Here is a 22,094-nt window from a genome sequence, read left to right on the forward strand (position 1 = left end):
GACTCTCCCCCAGCTTGTGGAAGCCTGAGCAAAAAGGTTCCAATCCTCACCGGTAAGGTGTTCGACTAGGAGGTGGAGGAGACACCCCCCCCCCAAGGCAGAACACCACAGTGGGGGTTGCAATGCACCCTGGGAACTTGGATGCTGCCTCCTTACAGTGGCTCAGGGCAACAGCTGGTTTCCCACTTCACCAGTTGATTCCTAAGTCCTTACTATTACCTCTGAGGGCCAAAGCAGAAGGATCCTGTGACATTAGGAAAACAAAACAAAACAAAACCCAAAAGAACTTCACATGGAGGGAACAGAGCCCCAGATCAATGGCTGTGCCAAAGCCAAGGTTATTATTGAAGTCAGAGCTGGGGGAAATGGTGACCCATGAGAATGCAGAATGCTGGCAGCAAAGGGAGCACCCCAGTCTTCAGGAAGAAAGGGAACAGGGAGGTGACAGGAGCCCAGAATCAGTCTGGGGTGACAGTCCTGCTCCAGTGACTGAGTGTGGCCTCAGCCAGAGAGAGAATCAGGCTCCACACGAGGCGTGGCTGGTTCAGATGGTCTCATCGTCGCTCATGTCCCAGATCTGCATGGAGAAGGGGAGACGCTTAGCAGAGGTGTTGGGCTGCCAGATGGTACTCACTGATGCTGTTGTCATGACAAAAGGATCTCCTACTTGCAGTCAGAGCGCTCTGCACCTCCCACACTGGTTCCCTTGTCATTGAGGCACTGACCCCCCATTTCTGGTACAAGGAATCAAATCTCAGGAGTTATACTTCCCTTACCCAGGGTCTTACTCGGATGTGAATGGGGAGGGTGGCAACTTTAGGCTGCTACCCTCTCATCACTCCACCAGAGGGTCTTACCCAGCCACAGGCAGTAAGGTAAGCTCTGTGGGGTGCTGGCTGCAGAAAGCCCTGCCTAGTGGCCCATAAGATGCATCCCACGTCAGGAGGCTGCCTCCCGCCCGGCAGCCGGCTCCACTGTCCAGTCAACTTTAGTCCAGTTGCTGACTCTACAGCGAATGCCAGGCAACTGCTGTTGCTCAAGAGCAAACTCCACTCCTGCCAGGCCCAGAGGTGGCCTGGGGAGGACCTTGGACACAGCCAGATCCTGCCTTGCGCCCTAGACTGTCTGTGGGGAGCCTAAGACTCTTCTGAGTCTGACCCAATGCTGTGAGTTTGGGGAGTGCTCTGCTGTAGCATCACAGTGAGAAGAGGAAGGAGGGATGAGGTGGAGGCCCCACCTGCCAGCCCCACAGGCTAGACTTTCCCTGCGACTCTGGCCATGAAGCACCCATGGCCCTGGGGTGGGGGGAGAGCAGGCTGAGGCTTTGTACAGCACCCTGGCTCCCTGGAGGCTGGTCCCCAAACCTGTGCCTCCAGACTTTCAAAATCCTTACAACTGGTTGCAAAAGACCCCCAGCCCCAGCAGAGCTGCCAGGATGAACAGTGTGTTTACATGGGGCGGCCCAGGGAGCGGGGAGGCCTGGCCAAGGTAAACAGCCACACCAGCTTGCCTTTCAAAGGCAAGGATGTGGAAAATAAATAGAGGGAAATTTCCTCCCTCCTGGGCTGAGGGGGAGCGGGTGACCCTCTCCTGCCCCTCCATGTCTACACAGGCCCACTGCCTGAGCACAGGAGGGTGGGTGGCAGAGTGAGATCCCAATGCTGGCGAACCAGCACCATGAATGAATGGGCAGTGTGGGGTCCAATGACCCCAGTGTGTCATGTTGGGACCTGCTTCTTGGTGCAATTTTCCCACCAGCTAGAAACACGCCCTGGGGTGGAGTAGGGGCCCCAGTTCCAACAGAGGCTGCACTGCTGAGCCCCGGAACCTGATCTATGGGTTCTGAAGGTCTGATTGGGGAGACTGAGTCACTAGAGGGTTTGCCAGCATCATTCAGCCACTCTTGACTGTCAGTGAACTCAATCATGCAGCCCTCCCTGTGCCAGGCACTTTGCAGACCTGGAGTGAATGTGCCCTCCTGCCCTCCTGCCCTCCTCATACCTGCCTGTGAGGTCCAGGAGAAAACCAGTTCAGAGAAGCAATACAACTTACCCAGGACCACACAACAGGCAAGCTGGGAGCATGCATGTGGTGTGTGGAACAGGCTGAGCACGCTGCATGGAGGAGGGGGCACAGAGGCACCGGGCCAAGAGGAAGGAGAATGAAGAGCCCTGTGCACTGAGGCTTTAGGACCTTCTGCCCAGCCTCTTCAGGGCACCAGCTAGGGCAGGCTGGGTACCACTGAATGGCACACTCTGCCAGTGGGTGGGCAGGGCTGTTCACACTCTGGGCCAAGGACAAACTTTATGGGAAATCAAGAGCATCCAGACATCCTCTGACCACTTCTTCATCTACTGTCAGAGCTTAGCTATGGGGAAGGGGTGCCCCCCCCCCCCAATGCAGGGCCAGGGAGATGTGGACTAGGTGGCTGTGGGCTGGGAGGGAGTCTGGCTGGCCCCTTGCTCCTGGACAGATTTAACCACCCAAAGGGGCTGGCCAGTAGGGCTGTTCTGTTGAGCCTGGGCTGCAGAGGATCCTGTGGGACACCCAAAGGGCTTATTGGAGCAGGGGGGCTGGCGGGTGGTGGATTTTACATAACTGCATGGGGTTTTTCCAGAACCAGCTCCCTAGCAGGGACAGGCTCTGTGGAGCACCCTGGCCTTCCCCCTCACCAGGCACAAAGGCAACACCTGGAAACAGACTTCATCTCTTCCTTGAGCATGGACCCTGAAAGGGCTGAGATCTGCCTTCCCGAGTCCTTAGTTCCAAGTACAAGGCCTAGCCTAGGTAGAGGTGCCGTGGGTGTCCTCTTAATAAAGGAAGGTTGAGGTAAATTGGCACAGATTTTCAAAATGTGAATACTCAATGCTGGTAAGAAGACACATGGCCACAGGTGGGGTGTAAATTGGTACTACATGTTTTAAAAGAAGATACAAAGCTTTTTTAAAAAAAAAGTCTACCTTCTAAAGGAGAAATTAATAATCTCTTTGTGCAGAAAATATTAAAGAACTAGAAAATCCAAGAAAACAAATGCTAGGTGGACATGGCAAGAGAACTCTTAAGATGGCATCATAAAATTAGCAAGTTCCAACCCCTCCCCATGTGTGAACAATGTCCAGTTCAAAAGCAGAATGAAAGAGGTAAAGCAGTGAAAAAGATAAGCTGCTGGGAAATAACCCTGATGTCAAATGTGCAAAATTTATATGGGGGGAAACCCCTCAGAACATTCCTACAGCAAGCCCAAGAATTTTAACTTCAGAAAGACAAAAGTGAACTGGAACAAATGAGCAACACCCCTTGTTTTTGCACAGGACAAGTCAACATCAGTAAAGAGTCAAGTTTTCCCAAGTGAAAGTAGAAGTTTTAAAAATCAACAACTATTTCTTCTGGAGCTAGAGGAGCTGGTTCTAAAGTTTTGTGGAAAAAAATAAGAATCCTAATAAAACTTGGGTAAGATGGACAGTGATGGCTCCCCTGCTCCACGTTTGCAAGTCAAGGCAAACAGCATCAAAGTCTCCAAAACCAAGAGTGGGAGGCATTGCTATGACAACAGCTACAACTAGAACAGAGTGAAAACAGTAGGATGTAGAATCCATGCACATCCAGAAAGCTAGCATTTCACCATGAAGGTTTGGAGAATGGGAGCTCAAATCATTAGAAAAAGATGGACTTTCAAATAAATGGGGAGAATTAGTAATTTGAAACAAGATAAAAATTGATTCCATGTTTTCTGCTGTATCTTGGCATCAACTCCAAACGGAACAGAGATCTCAGTGTTAAAGAAAACAAAGCCATGGGCACGCAAATGGGTACTTCCTTTACAATGTGGGAGGGGGGAGCCCTGTGAACTTGAGCCTATAAGAAAGAAAACGGGTGCATTGCCCCTGAAGAAACGTGTGTACTTTTCCATGGGAGACCCAATAAACAGAGTAATAAAAGGGGGGGGAAAAAAAAACCCAAACTACAAACCAGGAGAAAACATACCTGAAAGGGCCACCACTACTCCCTAATTGACAATTCTCAGAAATCAAGAGGAAAAGACCAATAAGTTGACTTTTAAAAAGGCCAAGGATGTCAACAGTTCACAGAAAAATCGACAAATGACCCTCTCACACAAGAAAACGTGCTCAACCTTACTCTTAAGAACAGAAATGCAGACATTTCTTAGGACACAAAAGAAAAACCTGACATGCATTTCACGGGAATTGAAGCATCTGGCCTTTGAAAGAGACATCAGAAATGAAAAGGCAAAGGAAAGTCACAAGCGAGGAGAAAACGTCTACGATGTCTATGGGAAGGATTTCAATTAAGAATTCTCAATCTTCAGTTAAACACTCAAAACTGATTTTCCTTAAAACTGGGCAAAAGATTTGAACAGACATTCCGCAAGGGAGGACCCAAAATGGCCACCAGTGCTTATCAACCTTCGTCCTTAGGGAAATGCAGAGGAGGACCCCAAAGGGACACTGCACAGCACCTGTACCAAAACCAATGGGCAGCGGGCTCTCTGTGGGGTGCAGAGCAAGCAGGGCTCCCTGACCCTGCTAGAAGGAAAGCAATGGCAAAACCACTCTGGGAAAGGTCTGGTGATTCATAAAGCCAAACACACTTCCCCAGTGACCCAGCCATTAAACTCCCATTTACCCCAAGGGGAGACAAGTCCACAGAGGCTTGTGCGACAATGTTGAGAGCAGCTTCCTTCCCAGGGGGCACAAACAAACTGGCTCAAGTGGCCACCAATAGGAAAACAGAAGAAATAAACTGGAATATCCATACAATGGAGCTACAGCATGGCTCTGGAATGTTCCCCCAAAGCCCATGTGTTAGAAGATCGGTCTCCAGCATGGCACTTCTAGGAGATGGCGGAATCTCTAAGAAGTGGGAGGCCTTCCGACCATGGGGAGCAGACCACTGAAGGGGACAGTGGGATCCTGGTCCCTTCCTCTTCCTCTTGGCATCCTCACCATAAGGTGAGCAGACTGCCCTGTGGGGTGTTCCCACCATGCTGTGCCATCTCAGTGCAGTCCCCAAGGCAACAGAGCCGGCTGACGTGAGCCAGAACAGCCCTTTTCTCTTTATAGGTTGGTTGCCTCGGAGCGGGGGGGTGGAGGGGGGGTTATTACAGTGACTGGAAGCCACCACAAATGGGCACTGCCTACCCATGGAAGGAACAAATTACTGATGCACATGATGGCATCTTTATCCTGAGTCAAAGCAGCCCACAGGGAGGGAGGGAGGGAACAGGGCAGCACTGGTCAAAGGGTACAGGGCTCCATCATGCAGCATGAATAAGCCTCGTGAACCCACGCACAGCACGATGACAGACCGACGACGTAGTTGCCATCGTATTATTGATAGAAATTTGCGGGGCTGGGGATGTGGCTCAAGCGGTAGCGCGCTCGCCTGGCATGCATGCGGCCCGGGTTCGATCCTCAGCACCACATACCAACAAAGATGTTGTGTCCCCCAAAAACTAAGAAATAAATATTTAAAAATTCTCTCTTAAAAAAAAAAAGAAAGAAATTTGCTACCAGAGCCTGAGGTGTCTTACCAAGAAATGATGGTTGCGATCATTTCACTGTGTACACTGTCTTCAATACTACATCCTGGATAGTTTCATTTATTCGAAACCCCAGAAGAGGCAAAACTAATCTATGGTGACAGAAAGTACACCATGTGTCACAACCCAACAAACTATGCCCTTTAATGGGTGCAATTTATTGTATCTCAGCAAGTTTTTTTTTTTTTTTTTTTTTTTTAACTTCATTGAGAGCACATTTCCATACCTATCAGATTGGCAAAACCCCACGGCTGGACAACACGTCCTGTCTGCAAGACTGTGGGAAGGCGCACTCACACGCATTGCTGGTGGACATGAATAGAGATCCACCCAACAGAATTACTTGTGCTTTACCTTTGGGCCCAGCCGCTTCACTTTCAGGAGACTGTCTTAAGAATACTTAGACACGCCTCCATGTCACAAAAGGTCATTATTCTTCACTGTGTGATTTGCGACAGTAAAGGACTAGACACAGTTGGAGAGGGCCTCCATAGGGAACCTACCGAGGGACCATTCACTGCACATACACACCTGGACTGCTGTGACCCCACACAGGGACGAATAAGAGTTCAATCAGCTCACATGGGCTGATTTCCAGGAATTTTTTTTAGTGGGGGGGGAAATGTGGAGCAACTATGGTATGCCACCTTGTAAGAAAAAGGGGAAAGAGGTGAGTGGGAATGGAACCGAGCAAACTTCTCACTATAGAATCAAGTATGTAAAAAAATTTAAAAAAGAAAAATAACCAAAAGTACAAGTAACAAAAACAAAGAAATTGGATTTCATCAAAATGAAAACCTTTTCTACTTCAAAGGACACTACTAAGAAAGTCAGAATGAGAGAAAATATTTGCAAATCATGGATCCGATAAGGGTCTTGCTGCTCAGTGAGAAAAAGACCACCCAGTTAAATAGAGTGGTGAAGGAGTTGAATAGACACTTCTCCAATGATAGACACATGAACTGCCAAGAAGCCCAAGAAAAGGTACCGGAATATTGTTAGTCACCAGGCAAACGCAACTCAAATAAGAGACACCACTTCACACCCACTAGGACGGCCACAAGAAAGGCAAATAAAAACAAGTGTTGGCAAGGATCTGGACAAAATGGAGCCTTAGATGTTGCTTTTAGAAATGCAGAAACAGTCTGACCATGTTGGAAAATAGCCTGGCAATTCATAAAAGAAAATTAGTTACTATACAACTCAACAATCCCAGTCCTAAGTAATTGCCTAAGGGAAATGAAAACACATCCACACAAACACTTGCACACTAACATTCATGGCATAATAGACAGCAGTAAAAAAAAAGTGGAAACCACCTAATATCTACCAACCAATGGTTAAGTAAAATGTACACCCACCATCCACGCAACAGAATAGCCCAGTCCTTCCTTCACGTGGACATCTAAATGACCCCAGGACAGGGGCACCACTACCTTGAGATAGCAGGGTGGAAATTACAGAGAAGATGACAGCACTGTGACAGGGTGAGGGGGGTGTCTCTCTACCTCACCTCATCATTTCCTTATAATTAAACGTAATTCCTTGCATACAACCCACTGAGGATGTGAAGTGTGTCACTGGAGCGTGACATTCTTGCTCCAATCACTCCCTCTTATGCTGATGCTCAGTAAGTGGTCCCCAAGCCAACAAGATGGCAGATCTGCCCAGGGCAGTGTCCTGGCTCCGGGGTCCCCACCTCTGCCTCCTACCCAGAGATGGCAGGTATTAGTCTGTGCAGTTCTTGGCCCCCTTGGGTGGGCTGGGCCCATGTGACCCTCTCAGGTCATGGCCCCACCACTGAAGGAAGCAGAGCTGGGCCATCACCCTGGAGGAGGAGGAAAGGGCCCTTCCAATCCCAAGGAGGTTGGTCCTGGACCACACAGGCCTCAGGGCCTCAAGGTGTAACCTCTTTCCAAATGAGAAAGACGCGCTTGGAAGGAGCTCTGCGTCACAGTTTCAACTCACACTCAATTTCTGGACCACACTGCGTGGAGCCTGCCACAAACTAAGGTTCTTTTACAAACACTGTAATTACCTTGTGAATGACACAATTATATTTTGGTTTATGTGTGTTAAAAGTACTCATTTGTTAAATGTAAACATTTTAAATATACCACAGTTTGTGAAAGGGGGTTCTGGCCTTTCTTTGTTTTAATATCAGGATGGAGGCATCTAGACTTCTCCAGGCCTCTGAGCAGATGCCCCTCCTCGCTGCAGCTGTCCTCCCAGGTGTGATCTCCCTGGGGGCCTGGGCATTGGCTCGGGACAGGTGAAGACGTTGGACTAGAGCCTTGAAGGTGGACAGCAGACCTCCCAGGCAGGATTCAGTCCCCCTGGGGAGAATGGAGGCCCCATTTTGTTCCAAAAGGACATTTAATAGCCGCTCTTTCCTCCTCTCAGGTGCACCACCCCTCACCAACCACTTCGTGGGTAGAGGAGGCCAGAGGGAGGTGTAGCCTTCATTTCCTGCATGTCTAGGTGGTCAATATCTTCCTCAAACCTTTGGGACTAAGTTGTGGGGAGGCACTGACCCTTAGTCTGTGAGCCCATAGTCAGTACTGCTAGGACCTGGACCTGAGAACCAGGGAAGAAGAAGAGGAGAGACCCCCAGAAATGATTCCAAGCAAGATTCAGGGGGAAAGGCAGCAGATAGACACATTCCCAGGAAAGCTGGGCCAGGCAGGGCTACTTGGGACTAGGAACCCAAGCAGAGCCCAAAAGACGAGGGAGAAGACGGGCTTGCAAGGGAACGCACAATGGACTATGGCTAGTGCTTGGTCCATGACATCCTAGGCTGGGTCTGTGGAGAGGTAGGGATGGGGAGGAAGTAGTCTGACAGGTCAGGTTGGGGGTGCAGCAGAGTACGGGCTGCAGGGTCTGGGCCAGCTGGGAGCCGGGGGATGGGAGGCAGGGATGGCTCCAGAGTCACTGTGTAGGCTCTTGTTGCCTCAAGTGAAATGGGTGCACTGACCCCCAGGTATCAGTGACTCCGGCTGTTCTTGGGCCTATGTGAGCCCTCTGGTGCTGTTCCCGTCCACACGGGACCATGTTTCTGAGGGAAGTCTGGGCCCGAGACCACTGATACCTTTATTCTCCTGAGCCCCACCCTGAGCTGTTCCCAAGCCAGGCCACAGGAATAAAGAGGGGTGGGCACTTCCTGTGCTTAGTTCAGTGGTATTCAGAAAGGATGCTCTACTCGGATCAACTGGGGGCTCCCCCAGGTGGCAGAGCCTTGAAGGTGGCCAGGCCAGTCCAGGCCAGACCTCGGCTACTTGTGCAACACGTGGCCAAGCCCTGGGGCTGCTGGGTAAGGCCCAGGTTATGACTACTGGGTGATGGATTCCTGCCTGGAGCATGACAGAGACCTGAGCAACGCAGGGCTGCCAGCTCGCTCACGGTAAGTCCAGAATGAGAGTGGGCACTGAATGTGGGCCCCAGGGTCCTCATCTGCCTGTTGGGTGAGGGTGGCTGGTGTGGACTGCATAGGCCTGTTGGTGCCTGCAGATGACAGGCCTTACAGAGTGAACAAGATGAAGACAGGCAGAGGCAGAGAAGAAGGGCAGACAAGGTGGCAAGGGAGTCCCACCCCCTCCAGACTTCCTGGTGCCCTTGCCTGTCAACAGCTGACTTGACCTACGCTCACCCCCTACACACAGGCCTGTCCTTCAGGGGACCAAGTGATTTCTCCCCCTTTCTGTTCTGGTGGGATCTGGGCCCCCCCGCCTCACACCACCACTCTGGCACCTCCCTTTTGGAAGATGCCTCCTACCAACCTTGGGAGAGGGATTAAGACCTGACCTCTTCTCTCCAGGGTCCCTAGCTCCAAAGCCAGCCGAGGTTTGGGGCTGGTGCAAGCTGATGGGGTGGGGGGCAGAACAGAACTTTTGGGGCAACTCCTGGCTCTAGTCCTCTGGTGGAGAAGTTTCTCTCAGCTGTTCCCATTCCCAGCCCTACAGGTGCCACCAATTCAGGGCTTCAGGTACAGTGACCTGACACCCCCTAATCAGGGGGATCTAGGAACAAGGGGAGAGTTTTACTAGAAAGAAGAGTCATAGCAAAGGCAGCCGGTAAAACAGAAATAGGGCTGCTAAGGATGAGGGGAGAAAAGGGGGAAAGGAAATGCTTTACACTGGCAGGATGGGGGGCCTCTTCAGTGGGGTTTGGAGGAAATATACCTGCAAAGCTGATCAAAGGCACAGCAAGGGGACCAGCACTGGATGTTGCACACTGCAGGCTCCCTTGCCACCCATGCTCCTCTCCACCAGCAAGGGCACTGGGCTAGGTGACACTAAGCTGACATTGGGCTAGGCCTGGAAGAATGGCCTAGGAGCCCAGGCTCTAGGCTGCATTTCCTCAATTAGGTTCATGCTCAGTAATTCCACACTTTGGGGCTCCACTCCCAGGAATGAAACTAAGACCGGAAACACAGCAAGACCTAGGGTGTGCCCTGGATGGGGTGTGCCCTGCCGGGGATGCCCAGGGGTGCCATCGTAAAGGAGGAGCAGAGTGGGGCTGAGAGTGGAGAACAGGCTGCTGAGAGCAGCTGTGGTGCTGGGGAAGAACAAATGGAGGAGCAGGTCCAGGCAGACACACTCTGAGGAGAGGCTGCTGTTGCCACCACCCCACCAGGGGGAACAATGGGCTCTGAGGCCAGGGCCCTCTGTGGTGAGGATGGGGAGAAGGCATGTAGCATGGACCATGGCCAGGAAAGAAGAACTTCTGACCTGGGCTGTATGGGCCTGGGGCTGCTCTGACCCTCCTGGTAATTTTTCCTGCTCCCCATTTCTCCTTGGGGCCTCAAGTCCTGCCCTACCAAGACCTAGGAGAGCTTGGGCTGTGCTCCTGGCATAGGACAGAATCTTAGGCAGGACCTCCTTTGGAGCAAGTTTTAACTGAGAAAATGCTCAAAAGTGTGTTAAGTGCAGAGAAGACAAAGTTACATGTTTGATCTGATCCCAGTTAAAAAAAAAAAAAAGGAGAAGGAAAGAAGAAACAAATACTGAGGCAGGAGAAATAAAAAATAGGTAGAAGACATAAAGGAAGGACAAGGAAATTAATCTGAACTTCCCCATACCATTCCAGGCCGGTCACTCCCAAGCGAGCCTAGTCGCTCTCCCAGGCTGGTCACTCCTGAACTCTAGGGAAACCCATAAATCTTAAGAGTTAACCATAAGATCATTCGCTTATGATCATTACTTAGTTCACTGCCAATTAGCCAACCAACAGGTAGATTAAACAAAGAGATGTGATATTTTAAGAAACCTGTAACTTAGGTACTTTCTGGTGTTATCTATTGATCAGATAATAGAGACCCATTCTGAGAATGACCAGACCACCAGAAAGCATCTTGAGATCATCAGACTAATGTCACCTCCACCCCCACCAGGTTTCCTTTGAGAGAGAAACTGGGAATTCAAAGCACACCTCTCAGTGTTGACATGCCCCACATTCTCCCTTGAATGTGTATTCCTGACTCTCTTAAAAAAATAAAAAATAAAAAAAAATCTCTGTGCCTCTTCTGAAACATGCTGAAATTCTTTTCTGTCTCTATATGTCAAGGACCCCATTTGTCCTGAGTCAAGTTCTCCCCCTTTTCTGGGAACTCCTGGGGACCTTCTTCATGTGATAATTCTAATCCTGGGTGTGAATTTTATTCCTGATTTTTATTTTTAAAAACATGTTCACATATTATTTTCATGATCAGAAAATGAATGCAGTGGGAAGAGTGAGGATCCTGTACCTCTAGGACCTGGGGGAACACGCTACAGGAAGCTCAGGGCTGTGGCCCAAGGCAGAGATGGGGTAACTGCTGTTTCCTTCAGTTTTCCTCCCAAGGAAGTGCAGAGAAGCCAGGCGCAAGGCTGGCATTTTAGCCACAGATTCCTTAGTGAGGTTTCTAGACAGAAGACCCTGGAATCTAGGCCCCCCACAAAGCAACAGTCCACTCCAAGTCCCTCCTGTTACTAGTCTGGAAAATGGGACCCAGGGCCCTGCTATATTTAGCAGCCTTCTCCAGGGAATGTCCTTAAATGAGCACCAACCCCCAGGAGTTGCTGGAGAGTTCACTGCCCCAACTAGAGGGCCTGACTGAGCTCCGAGACCAGACTGAGTCAAGTCCAAGGCTTGGTGGGGAGCAGCCTGGTTTGGTCTCTGAGTCCTAAGGACCAGTGAGTGACCTTAACAAGAGCAGCAGCTGCTGCTGCGACCCAAGACAGGGCATGCTGCTCAGTGCTGGGCTTCAACTCTCCATGGAGTTTGGGGAGTGGCATGGATTTATTTTGAGGATGAACAGAAGGCAGGGGACATGTAGGAGAAGGGTGTCTAGGCCCCAGGCTCCTTTGCTTTCTCCCAAGCTTCAAAACACATTTTTTAAATTAGGTGGTAAGAATACAGGGTAATTTTCGTGGCACCAACATACTTTCTTTCAAGATATGATTTATATGTTTGGCCCACATTTAAAATGAAATGGTTATTGAGATAAATGGCTGCACTGGAGGCCACAGAATGGTTTCCATTATAGTTCTGATTTTCAGTTCCTTAGAAAACTTAAAAGAGGCGGAGCCTTCTGTATGTTTGTTCTCTACCTCACAGGGCTTTTGGGGTCACCATCAGAGAGAGGCCCAGAGAAAGAAGGAAAGCTAGAGAGCCCAGAGCTCCAAGGTGGCGTGAATGTAGGATGTGGACTTGCACAGACTTCACTTGGTAAGAAAAGATGATTCTGATCAGCCTAGAATCTCAGGATGGGGATGCCCGTCAGTCCTGTGTGAACGTCTGTCTGCCCTGCAGGGAGTCCTGAGGTTCCTGCCACTGATGCTGACCATCAGTGGCCATGGAATAAGAGACACTGACCCCCAAACTTTCTCTACAGCTATAGAAACCAGACAGTGTGGTAGCGAGATAAGGACAGAGCACAGAGGGCTGGGGTGTGGCTCAGTGGTGAGCACTTCCCTGCACACACAAGGCCCTCGGTTCCATCCCCAGCACCACAAAAACAAAAACATGAAACTCACAGGGTAACTGAGCTTCAACCAAGGTGCCAAAGGTGATTCAACAGGGAATCACCTTTGTTTCCCTGTTTGTTCATTTGAACAAATACCACGTAATGAAAAAAAAATGGTCACCCTTACCTCATACAACATCCAAGATTAATGTGAAGTGAAACATAGATATATATGTAAAAGCTAAAACTATAACATTTCTTCAGGGGAACATAAAGGAAAATTTGAGACTTTGGTAGATAGGCAAAGATTTCTTAGGAAACCAAAAGCAGGAACTATAAGTGAGAAAACAAATCGGACCTCACTGAAATTCAACTTTTTTTCTCTCTTAAAAACATCATTAAGTAAATGAGGGCTGGGACTGTAGTTCAGTGGTAGAGCGCCTGCCTTGCATGTGTGAGGCACTGGGTTCGATCCTCAGCATCACATAAAAATAAATATTGTGTCCATCTACAACTAAAAAAAATATTAAAAAAAAAAAAAGAAAATGAGTCAGACACGGCGGTGAACACCTACAATTCTAGCAACTCAGCAGATTGAAGCAGAAGGATCCCAAGTTCAAGGCCAACCTGGGTAATTTAATTTAGCAAGACCCTATCTAAAAAAATGTTTAAGCTTTTGGGGAATACCACATCTATATGATAACATCACACCTCTGGCCCCAAAAGCTCACACTCGTCTGACAATGCAAAATATATTTAGTCCAACCCAAGAGTTCCCAAAGTCTCAACAGTTCTGAGATTGCTCAAAGTTCAAGCCCAATCTCTCTCTGAAGCTCAAGACAATCTTATATTGTGAGCTCCTGAAAATTAAAAGCGATTTACAAGTATTCAACATATACTGGTACAGAATCCTTTTGAGCCCTCTCTTCACCATCCATGGTCCTTTTGGCATTCTTGTCTTCTAAGCTCACACCAGACTTGGCTATTAACCTCTACTTACAACAATCTGAAGCAATTTCCAGCTTTCACTGCTACACATATTAAAATTATTCCCATGAATTCCAAAAAGCTCAAAAAACTCTGGAACTACATCCAATTAGTCACAGCAATGACCCCATTTCTCTATACTAATTTCTGTTTTAGTCAGTTTTTTTGCTGCTGTGACTAAAGGATCTGACTAGAACAACTACAGAGGAGGAAAGGTTTACTAGAGGGTTTAGGTCTCAGTCCATAGAATACCAGAGTTCCATTTCTTGTGGCTCAAAATGAGGCCGAACATCATGGTAGAGTGTGTGGCGGATGGAAGCAGCTTATATAACAGTGATCAAGAAGTGGAGAGCTCAAAAATATTTTAAAAAGAACTGTGGATGTGGCTCAAGGGTGTAGTGCTTACCCGACCATGTGTAAGGCCCTAGGATCAATCCCCAGCACTACAAGAGAAAGACAGGATAAAAAGGGAAGCTGAAGACATTGAGAAAATGTATGCAATATGTGTATCTGACAAAAGGCTCGGGTCCAGAGAACATACAACCAAGAAGGAGATACATAGCCTGTGAAAATATGAGCAAAAGATATGAGAAGAGTAGATACAAGAAGACATATAGGTGGCAAATATGTACATGAAAAGATGCTTAACACACTGTCAAAATAGAATTGCGACAGAGACCACAAGATATACCATCTACCAATTCAAATGGCTGGAAATAAGAGGTATGTGGAGCGGCCAACAGCTACTTTCACAGATTATCTGGCAGTTTCTTTTTGGAGACAAGGTCTTGCTCTGTTGCCAAGATTAGCCTTGAACTTGTGGAACCAAGTGATCCTCTTGCCGCAGCCTCCCTGCACCACTGTGACCAATTTGACAATTTCTTTTTGGTACCGGGATTGAACTCAGGGGCACTAGGCCACTGAGCCACTTCCAAGGGCCTATTTTTGTATTTTATTTAGAGACAAGGTCTCACAAAATTGCTTAGCACCTCACTTTTGCTGAGGCTGGCTTTGAACTTGCAATCCTCCTGCCTCAGCCTCCAGAGCCACCGGGATTATAGGTGTGTGCCACTGCACCTAGCTAGTTTGACAATTTCTGAAAAAATTAAACATATACCTACATCAGATGATCCAGCAATTCCAGTGCTAAGTGAAAAGAAAGCATATGTCACACAAAGATTTATATAGTCAGTAGAAGCTGTATTTATAAAAACATGTTCCCCAAATGTTCATGTGTTCACAGGATACAAAATCAATATACAAAAATCAATAGCTTTTCTATAATGAATCTACTGAAAAAGAAATCAGGAAAACAATTACATTTGTAAGAGCCTTAAAAAAAAAGCCTAGGAACATCAATGAAAGAGGTAAAAGACATCTAAAGTAAAACTTACAGAACACTGAAAAAAAAAATAGAAGATGACACTAGAAGATGGAAAGACCTCCCATGTTCATGGGTAAGAAGAATTAATATTGTCAAAAGGCCAGTTGCCATAAGTCATCTACAGATCCAGTGCAAACCCCATCAAAATACCAAGGACATTCTATAGATAACTAGGGGGAAAAAAGTTCTAAAAAATCTATATGCAATTAAAAAAAAAAAAGAAAGAAAAGAAAAGCAATACTGGAAGAATCACAATACCTGACTTCAAATTATACTGCTGAGCTTTAGGAACAAAACCTGCATGAAATATACATAAACCAATAGCAGAGAAGAGAAGATACAGAGACAAACCCACATAGATACAGTCATCTTATCCTTAACAAAGGCATCAAAAACCTCTGTTGGAGAAAAGACAGCATTTTTAACAAATGGTGCTGGGAAAACTAGATATCCACATGTAGGAGAATGAAATTAGATCCTGCTCTCTCGTCTGGCATAAGTCAACTCCAAGCAGATCAAAGACCTCAGAATTAGATGAGAAACTTGGCAAATGCTAGAGGAAAATACAGGGGCAATACTCTAACATATAGCTTAAGCAATGACCTCTTGAATAGGACACCTAAAGCACAGTAAATACGACCAAGAATCAATAAATGGGATGGCATCAAACTAAAAAGTTTCTCATGAGAAAGGAAACAATGTAAAAAGAGAGTCTACAGAATATAAATCTTTTTAAACTAGATAAGATTAATATCCAGAATAAAGAATTTCATTAAAAAATCCAGTCAATAAGTCAATAAATGGGAAAATGAAATAAACAGACAATTCTCATAAGAAGAAATTCAAATGGCCAACAAATATATGAAAAAATATTCAACAACTTCAGCAACCAGGGAGATGCAAACCAAAACCACACTGATATTTTATCTCATTCCAGTTAGAATGGCAAACGGCAGCCATCCAGAATACAAACAATAGTTAACACTGGAGAGGACTGAGAGAAGAGGAACACAATGTTGGTGGGATTGTAAATTAGTACAACCACTATGGAAATGAATGTGGAGGTTCCTTAAAAGGCCACCATGTGACCCGGCCACCATGGGTATTGCTCCTAAAAAAACAAATGACTGATACATAGATGGATGAATCTCCAAAACAGAGCAAAAGAAGTCAGAAAAAGCACCTTCTGCGTGATCCTGTTTATATGGAACTCCAGAAAATAATCTCACCTGTGCAGACAGAAAGCAGCTCCCGGCTGCCTAGAGCTGGAAAATAGGCTCACCAGGAAGGGCACCCAGGAAACTGTCACCTCTGGGAATGATAGCAATCTTCTATATTTTTCATGTGGAAGTGGTTCCATAGATGTGAAAATTTGTCCAAACTTATAGAAATGTACATGTTTTCATACACTGTGTTCTTTTTCTAGTCTATTTTAATAAATTTGATTTTCAAAAATTCAGCAGAGAAGAACTTAAAACTAAAAATGGGATAGTAAATACAGATAGTAAATACACATTTATAATAACTGACAAAAATATCATGAGAGAAACCCTGGGTTCCAAAACTGAGAAGGCAGAGGGTGGGCAGTCCTAAAGTGGGGCTCATTTCACCCCCTAAGAACAAAAGCAACACCCCAGTCATTTTACGGAACAGTCATATTATATTACACTACACTGATATTTTATCTCATTCCAGTTATATTCCCCACTATTTTTAGCAGAAGATGGCACACTACTGTCCCTTGTGTTCTTTCTCAGCTATGTGGCACACCTCTCGCCCTGGTTCAGAGCTCTGCCTCTGAAGCCAGACCTCTGGGCTTTGTGTTCCACTCTGCCACTTACTAGCCGTGTGATCTTGGGCAACTTACTTGATCTCTCTGTGCCTATGTTTTTATCATCTGAACAAGTGAAGACAAAAATGGCATCATTGTTCTGACAATTAAATGAGTCAATGGATATAAAGTGCTCCATTTATGAAACACCTGCTGTATGCCAGGTGCTAAGCTAGGCTCTAGCTGTTCAGCAGTGACTGGGCAGATGTGGTTCATGCCTTCAGCCAGTCCCCACTCAAAGTAGGTCCATATTCTAGTGGAGGTGACAAGAGACAACACATAACCCACTCACTCAAGCAAACAGCTGCAAATGTCTTGGTACCATGAAAGAAAGTAAACCTGGAGTGAGAAGTGGAGTAATAGAGGAACACTTTAGCAAGGGATTTGGGGTCAAGCCTCTTGGAGGTACAAGTGCTGTCACAGCTGAGATTTGAGAGGTGGGAAGGAGCATAAGAGTGGGGAAGGGCGGGCGGCTCAAGGTGGAGGGAGCAGCAGGTGTGCAGACCCAACAGCAGGGAGGCGTTGGATGTACTCTGCAGGGACTGGCCACAGAGCAGGTGGCTGTGTGGAAAAAGGTCCCAGGCAGATGGACGTGAGGCCTGCAATCACAGGGTCCACGATAAGGACTCCAGGTTTATTCTAAGCCACCGAACTTAAGTAGGAAGCCTCAAGATCAGGGGAGTGATGGGCAGTTCCAGCAGAAATGGAGAAGGGTGTGTACCCATCTCCTATATTTTGGAGGTAGATTCAATAGGCTGATTGTAAATAAGATCAGAATCTTAAAATTTCAGATGTGGTAATTCCTCCCTCCCATGCCTCTGCCCCGCTGTTACAGAAGGGGAGACTGACACCTGAGGGGGCACTTCCTGGGGAGCTGGGCCTGGAGCTCTAGCTAATGAGGGTGGTCCTTGCCTGGCCTGGCCTGGACCAGAACTGCTGGGTCCAGGCCTGCAGATCCCAAGGTGAGAAGGCCAGCTCCCTCTGGACTCCCCCATCCAAGTGCACTTACAGGAACCTTGACTTTAAAAACAGATGGTGGTGACCCTCATGGAACACAAACATCCTCCCTTAGGTGTGAATGAAATTCTGCACTCTACTTGGGAAACGGAAGTTTTGCTTTCTTCCAAAACCTGCAGTCCGAGGGAGAGAGCCTGGGAAGACTCAGCCCTGACCCCAGATCTAGGTTCCATCCTGAGACAAAACAAAAAGAGTCAGAGAGAAGCTTCTAGTTCAGGATGCTGGCAAGGTGGGACATGCGGCTTTCAGCTATCTTCTCCTCCGAGGCTAGTGGCACCTTTTCCAGAACGCAGGTTGGTAGAGGGGTTAAGTGGACCAGCCCCAGAATACCTATTCTTATTAAAAAGCAGTCCTTAAAGACAATTATTTTGTTGCCCAATTTGTCCCTAATGAGCTATTTGGAACCCACTAGAAACCTCTTGCTTCCCCCCAACTTTGCTCACTCAACCCTAGGACAGCCCTTCTAAATTTCTGCCAAACTATGGCTCTGGGCCCTGTGGCTCTACTGTGTAGCCTGGAAGCTGCTTTGGTGGGGAGCTGTCCCCTCTCTCATTCTTTCCTATTGGGAATGAAGCCTGGGTTTTATTTATTTTCTGGGATCTGTAGAAGTTATTATTATTTTATTCTTTTAAAGAAAAGGGCTAATGTTTTTATCTGTTAGTTCAAGGGGATGAAGCTAAAGGAGCTGTGGACTCAGGACAGTTCTCAAATATTCTGGAAGGCTGTCAGGAAGCCAGGAACTGAGAATGGCTCTCCCAAACACCGGGCACCTCTTCCAAGGAGTCTGGCCTTGCATATTCCAGGAGAGAAAGGGCCAAACCCCTCTCAGAGGGACCTCTACCTGGAATGTCAAATCCACGATGAGCTGGGTCCTTACAGAGGGTTTACACTGTTCTCTCAGTTCACTGGCCTAAATGCCCCCAAGTCAAGGGCCAACCTTGTCAACCTCCCCCAACCTGAGAGCGCAAGCCAGCTCAGAGACCTGCTTGGTCCCTACTCTTGCTGTGGAAGCATATCTCTACTGGCTCTGAGAAAGGGCAACACTGGAGGGTCTGAGAATCATAGAAGTGAGGTCTCCACCTCAGGAACTTGAGTGTTAGCTAGGTGTCACTGGAAGAAAAAGATGAATCCTTCTGCAAGTCTTCAGTTGAACCAGGAGAGTTAAGGGGCACTTGGATAATGCGTGGCAGGGTATCCATGCTTGGACACAGAGAGGATACAGTGGGTAGCTTGGTCCTTAGCTAAGGTTCTGCAGGGGGCAGTCTGATTTAGGCTCTGAAGGATGGAATCTTCCAGTAGAAATGCCAACATGGCCTCTGGGAAGGTCCCCAAACAGAATGTCTAGGAGGAAGTAATGCACAAGGGGATAGAAGGAAGGGACTACTTGGCAGAGTTGGGGCAAGAATGTGCAGTATGGGAACTGAATGCCAGCTCAAGGAGAGGCTCTGTACAGAAAGCAATAAAAATAAAGTCAGAGAAGATTCTGGGTGGGGACTGGGCCTCCATGAGCCTGAGACAGGAATGTGCAAATGGACTAAGCCTTGGAAAAAGCTGCTGAGTGGAGCCGACCTTCTCAGGTGTGGAAGGCAAGCTCTGGGGTCCCAAGGTAGAGAAATACTAACTGCTGCCAAGTTGTCAACAGGCCCAGAAGGCTCAGCCAGGAGGGAGTAGCTTCTCACTTTGGCCCAAGTGACATCTGCGCAAGAGAAGATGAGCCAGTGGACATGGCTGGGCCATAAAGACTCTGTGACATGTCCTGTTAACCAAGAATGCAGGCAGCTCCCTTCAGTACAACAGAGGAAGGCAGGGCAAGCGGCCCCTGCCTGGCAGCACGTAGCCACCCACATGAGAGTCAGTCATCCAGGAAGGGCTCCTGCTGCCTTCCAAACTGCCTGGGCTGTTAGGAGCTGCCTTGAAGGCACCTAACCCACGGGGCGACACAAGGGCCTGCCTGTGAACAGACCCTGTAAGGACGGATGCTTTGGGCATCGGTTCCAAGACCAACAGCATTCTGTGGCCACACTGATGGTGTCTTTCTTTACCTTGGCAACTCCGTGCCCAGGCCTAAACATAGAGACCTCACTTTCTGGGCATCTGCTGCTACCACAGAATCAGAATGGTCTGACTGACAGCAGTGGGGCACAGCGCTAAGGCTCTGGGGGTTTTTCACTAGAGTGGCTGGAGTGTCACCCTCCTGTCTTGCTCAGACTGAACACCTCAGTAGGTGGACAAGGCTGAGGTCAGGGCTGAAGGGCCCCATCATGCCAGCTGGATGAGCTTCTGCCTGGGGAAGAGGAGCCCACGGTGCCCACGCCCCTGGGCAGTACTTTTCCAGACAGAAGCGTCAAGGTTCCCAACTTTTCCTTCTTGGCTGTGTATTTCTGATGGTGGGAAACTCGGGCTTCAAGATGAGCTCCCAGTTTTAAAAACTGGCCAAAACTTACATTGTCAAAAGCAAAAAAAGAAAGGCTAGTTATTTCCCTTGATAAATATTTTTTTAAACACCATTTTTATAAACAAACTACTTTTCTGCTTCCAGTTTCTTTCACTTCCCTTTTTCTTTGTTAAATTGATAAACAACAGACTCTGAGCTCAGAAGGCTACATTTTAGTTAAGAGCAAAAAAAAAAAAAAAAAAAAAAAAAAGAACTGTGGCTTCAAAAAATAACATCTTTAAAGAATCAGCTGTGTGGATTTCCTCCCATCCATTCGAACTTCTCAGAAAACAGTGGTTAATGACAGTTTTTTAGTCATTTCAGAAAAGAGACCTCTGCTTTTCTGTCTGCAACAACTGACTGTCTGTAGAGTAGAGATTTTTCTCAGGGGTCCCAAACTGCGCTGAGAGGAAGGTAAACAGAAGTTCATGTTGTGAGCAGCATCAAACCCAAATGGGAGAATAACAGAAAGCAAGAGCTGTTCTTTAAAAATCACACTTAAAAGTCACTTTATCTTTCTTCATAAATGATTGCAAGCTGGACTGAGAAGAAAAATCACTGCAGAAGAGGTTTACAATATAAATAACCACTAAGATCATTTTCTTTGTTTTCCTTGGCACTGGCCTTGCTGAATTTAAATGAACACTTAGGGTGATGATGAAAGTCAGCCGGAAAAGAAGGCTGGGATAAACAGCTCCACCACCTTGAAAAAGCTCCAGCCAACCAGCCTCTCAACCCCAGGGGCAGTTTTCAGACCCAGGATGGCAGTAGCGCCAGATAAACGCCTTGCATCACCACAATAGTCTCTGCTCCCTGCTCTCTGCCCAAAAGTTCCCCTCAGGGTATTCTGGTCTCTGGTCCTTTCCTCTAGCCACCCCACTTGGCCTAGCCTACCCCTCTCCAGGTTGGCAGCGTGTATGCAGGGAAGGAACCCCAGGTGGGGGAGGGGTGCAACAAAGACATGAGCAAGCCCAGCCCCCTACCCCATGACTGAATGCTGACTGCATGTCGGTTTTGTCCTGACCACTGTGCTGTCCACGCTGCACACATCACTAGATCCCTCCACCCCACCCAGGCAGACTGTGCTGTCATTACCCTCGTCTCTTGGGACAGCAGCTCCTGTTCTCCATCACTAACTGATTCCATCTCCCAGAGCAACTCCAACTCTTCCTTCAGACTCTGCTGTCTGTCCTCCTTCCTCCTTTGTTTGGGCCCTAGTGCACTGCACTCTGGTTTACTCATTGTGGATGGGGTGTTGTGGTGCCTCCACATCTGAGCTGGTGCCTGAGCTTTGGGTCAGTAGTAGCGTCTCACAAGGTGCTTAGTACTAATACGTGCTTGGTGAATCCCAAGTCCTGCATAAAGCAATAAATCATGCTCAACAAATGCTTGTGGAATGAGCTGGTAAAAGAACAAGCTTGCTCACTTAGCTCTGAAGCACAGGATGTAAATTTTCTTCTTACAGCTTTGAATTTCAAGCACCTGTGGAGGGCAAGAAATCTGACCCTGCAATGGCTGGGGGAGGCCGGTCGGACTGGTTGGCGGCTTGGTATAAAATGCAACTTTTAGTCTCTAAGTCTAGATGAGTGATTGCTTTCTCAGGGATGAGTCTGGGAAAGACTACACAAAGCAATAAAGTGTGTAGAACAGTGCTTGGCACACTGAACACACTCAATTAACGTTAGCTGCTGTGGTTATCACTAGACTATCTTTATGCTATGTTGTTAGGACAGAGGTTAGGGAAAGTCAACATGCAGACTTTCAGACCATATGCTTACTCCTTGGACATGCAAAATTACAAACAGGTAAGTCCCCTTAGAGCCAGCCAGCCACCGACTGGCACATAGGGCAGACCTCCGAGGAAGGGGCTCTGCCTGCCAGGCAGGCTGCACCCCAGTTCATTCATAAACAGATTCAAGTGCCAAGCATGAGGTCAGA

General features: G+C 47.6%; 1 protein-coding gene across 1 annotated transcript in view; it reads right to left on the reverse strand.

Annotated features, from left to right (window-relative positions):
- Positions 1-308: 308 nt before the first annotated feature.
- The window catches only part of Atg7 (autophagy related 7), a 239,697-nt gene continuing 217,911 nt past the window's right edge, over positions 309-22,094 (reverse strand). The window contains exon 19 of the mRNA XM_005333795.5: positions 309-577. Coding sequence (XP_005333852.1) covers positions 545-577 — 33 coding nt within the window. The 3' untranslated portion in view covers positions 309-544. The remainder of the gene's footprint in view (positions 578-22,094) is intronic.

Source organism: Ictidomys tridecemlineatus, chromosome 16, assembly GCF_052094955.1.
Source record: "Ictidomys tridecemlineatus isolate mIctTri1 chromosome 16, mIctTri1.hap1, whole genome shotgun sequence".
NCBI lineage: Eukaryota > Metazoa > Chordata > Mammalia > Rodentia > Sciuridae > Ictidomys > Ictidomys tridecemlineatus.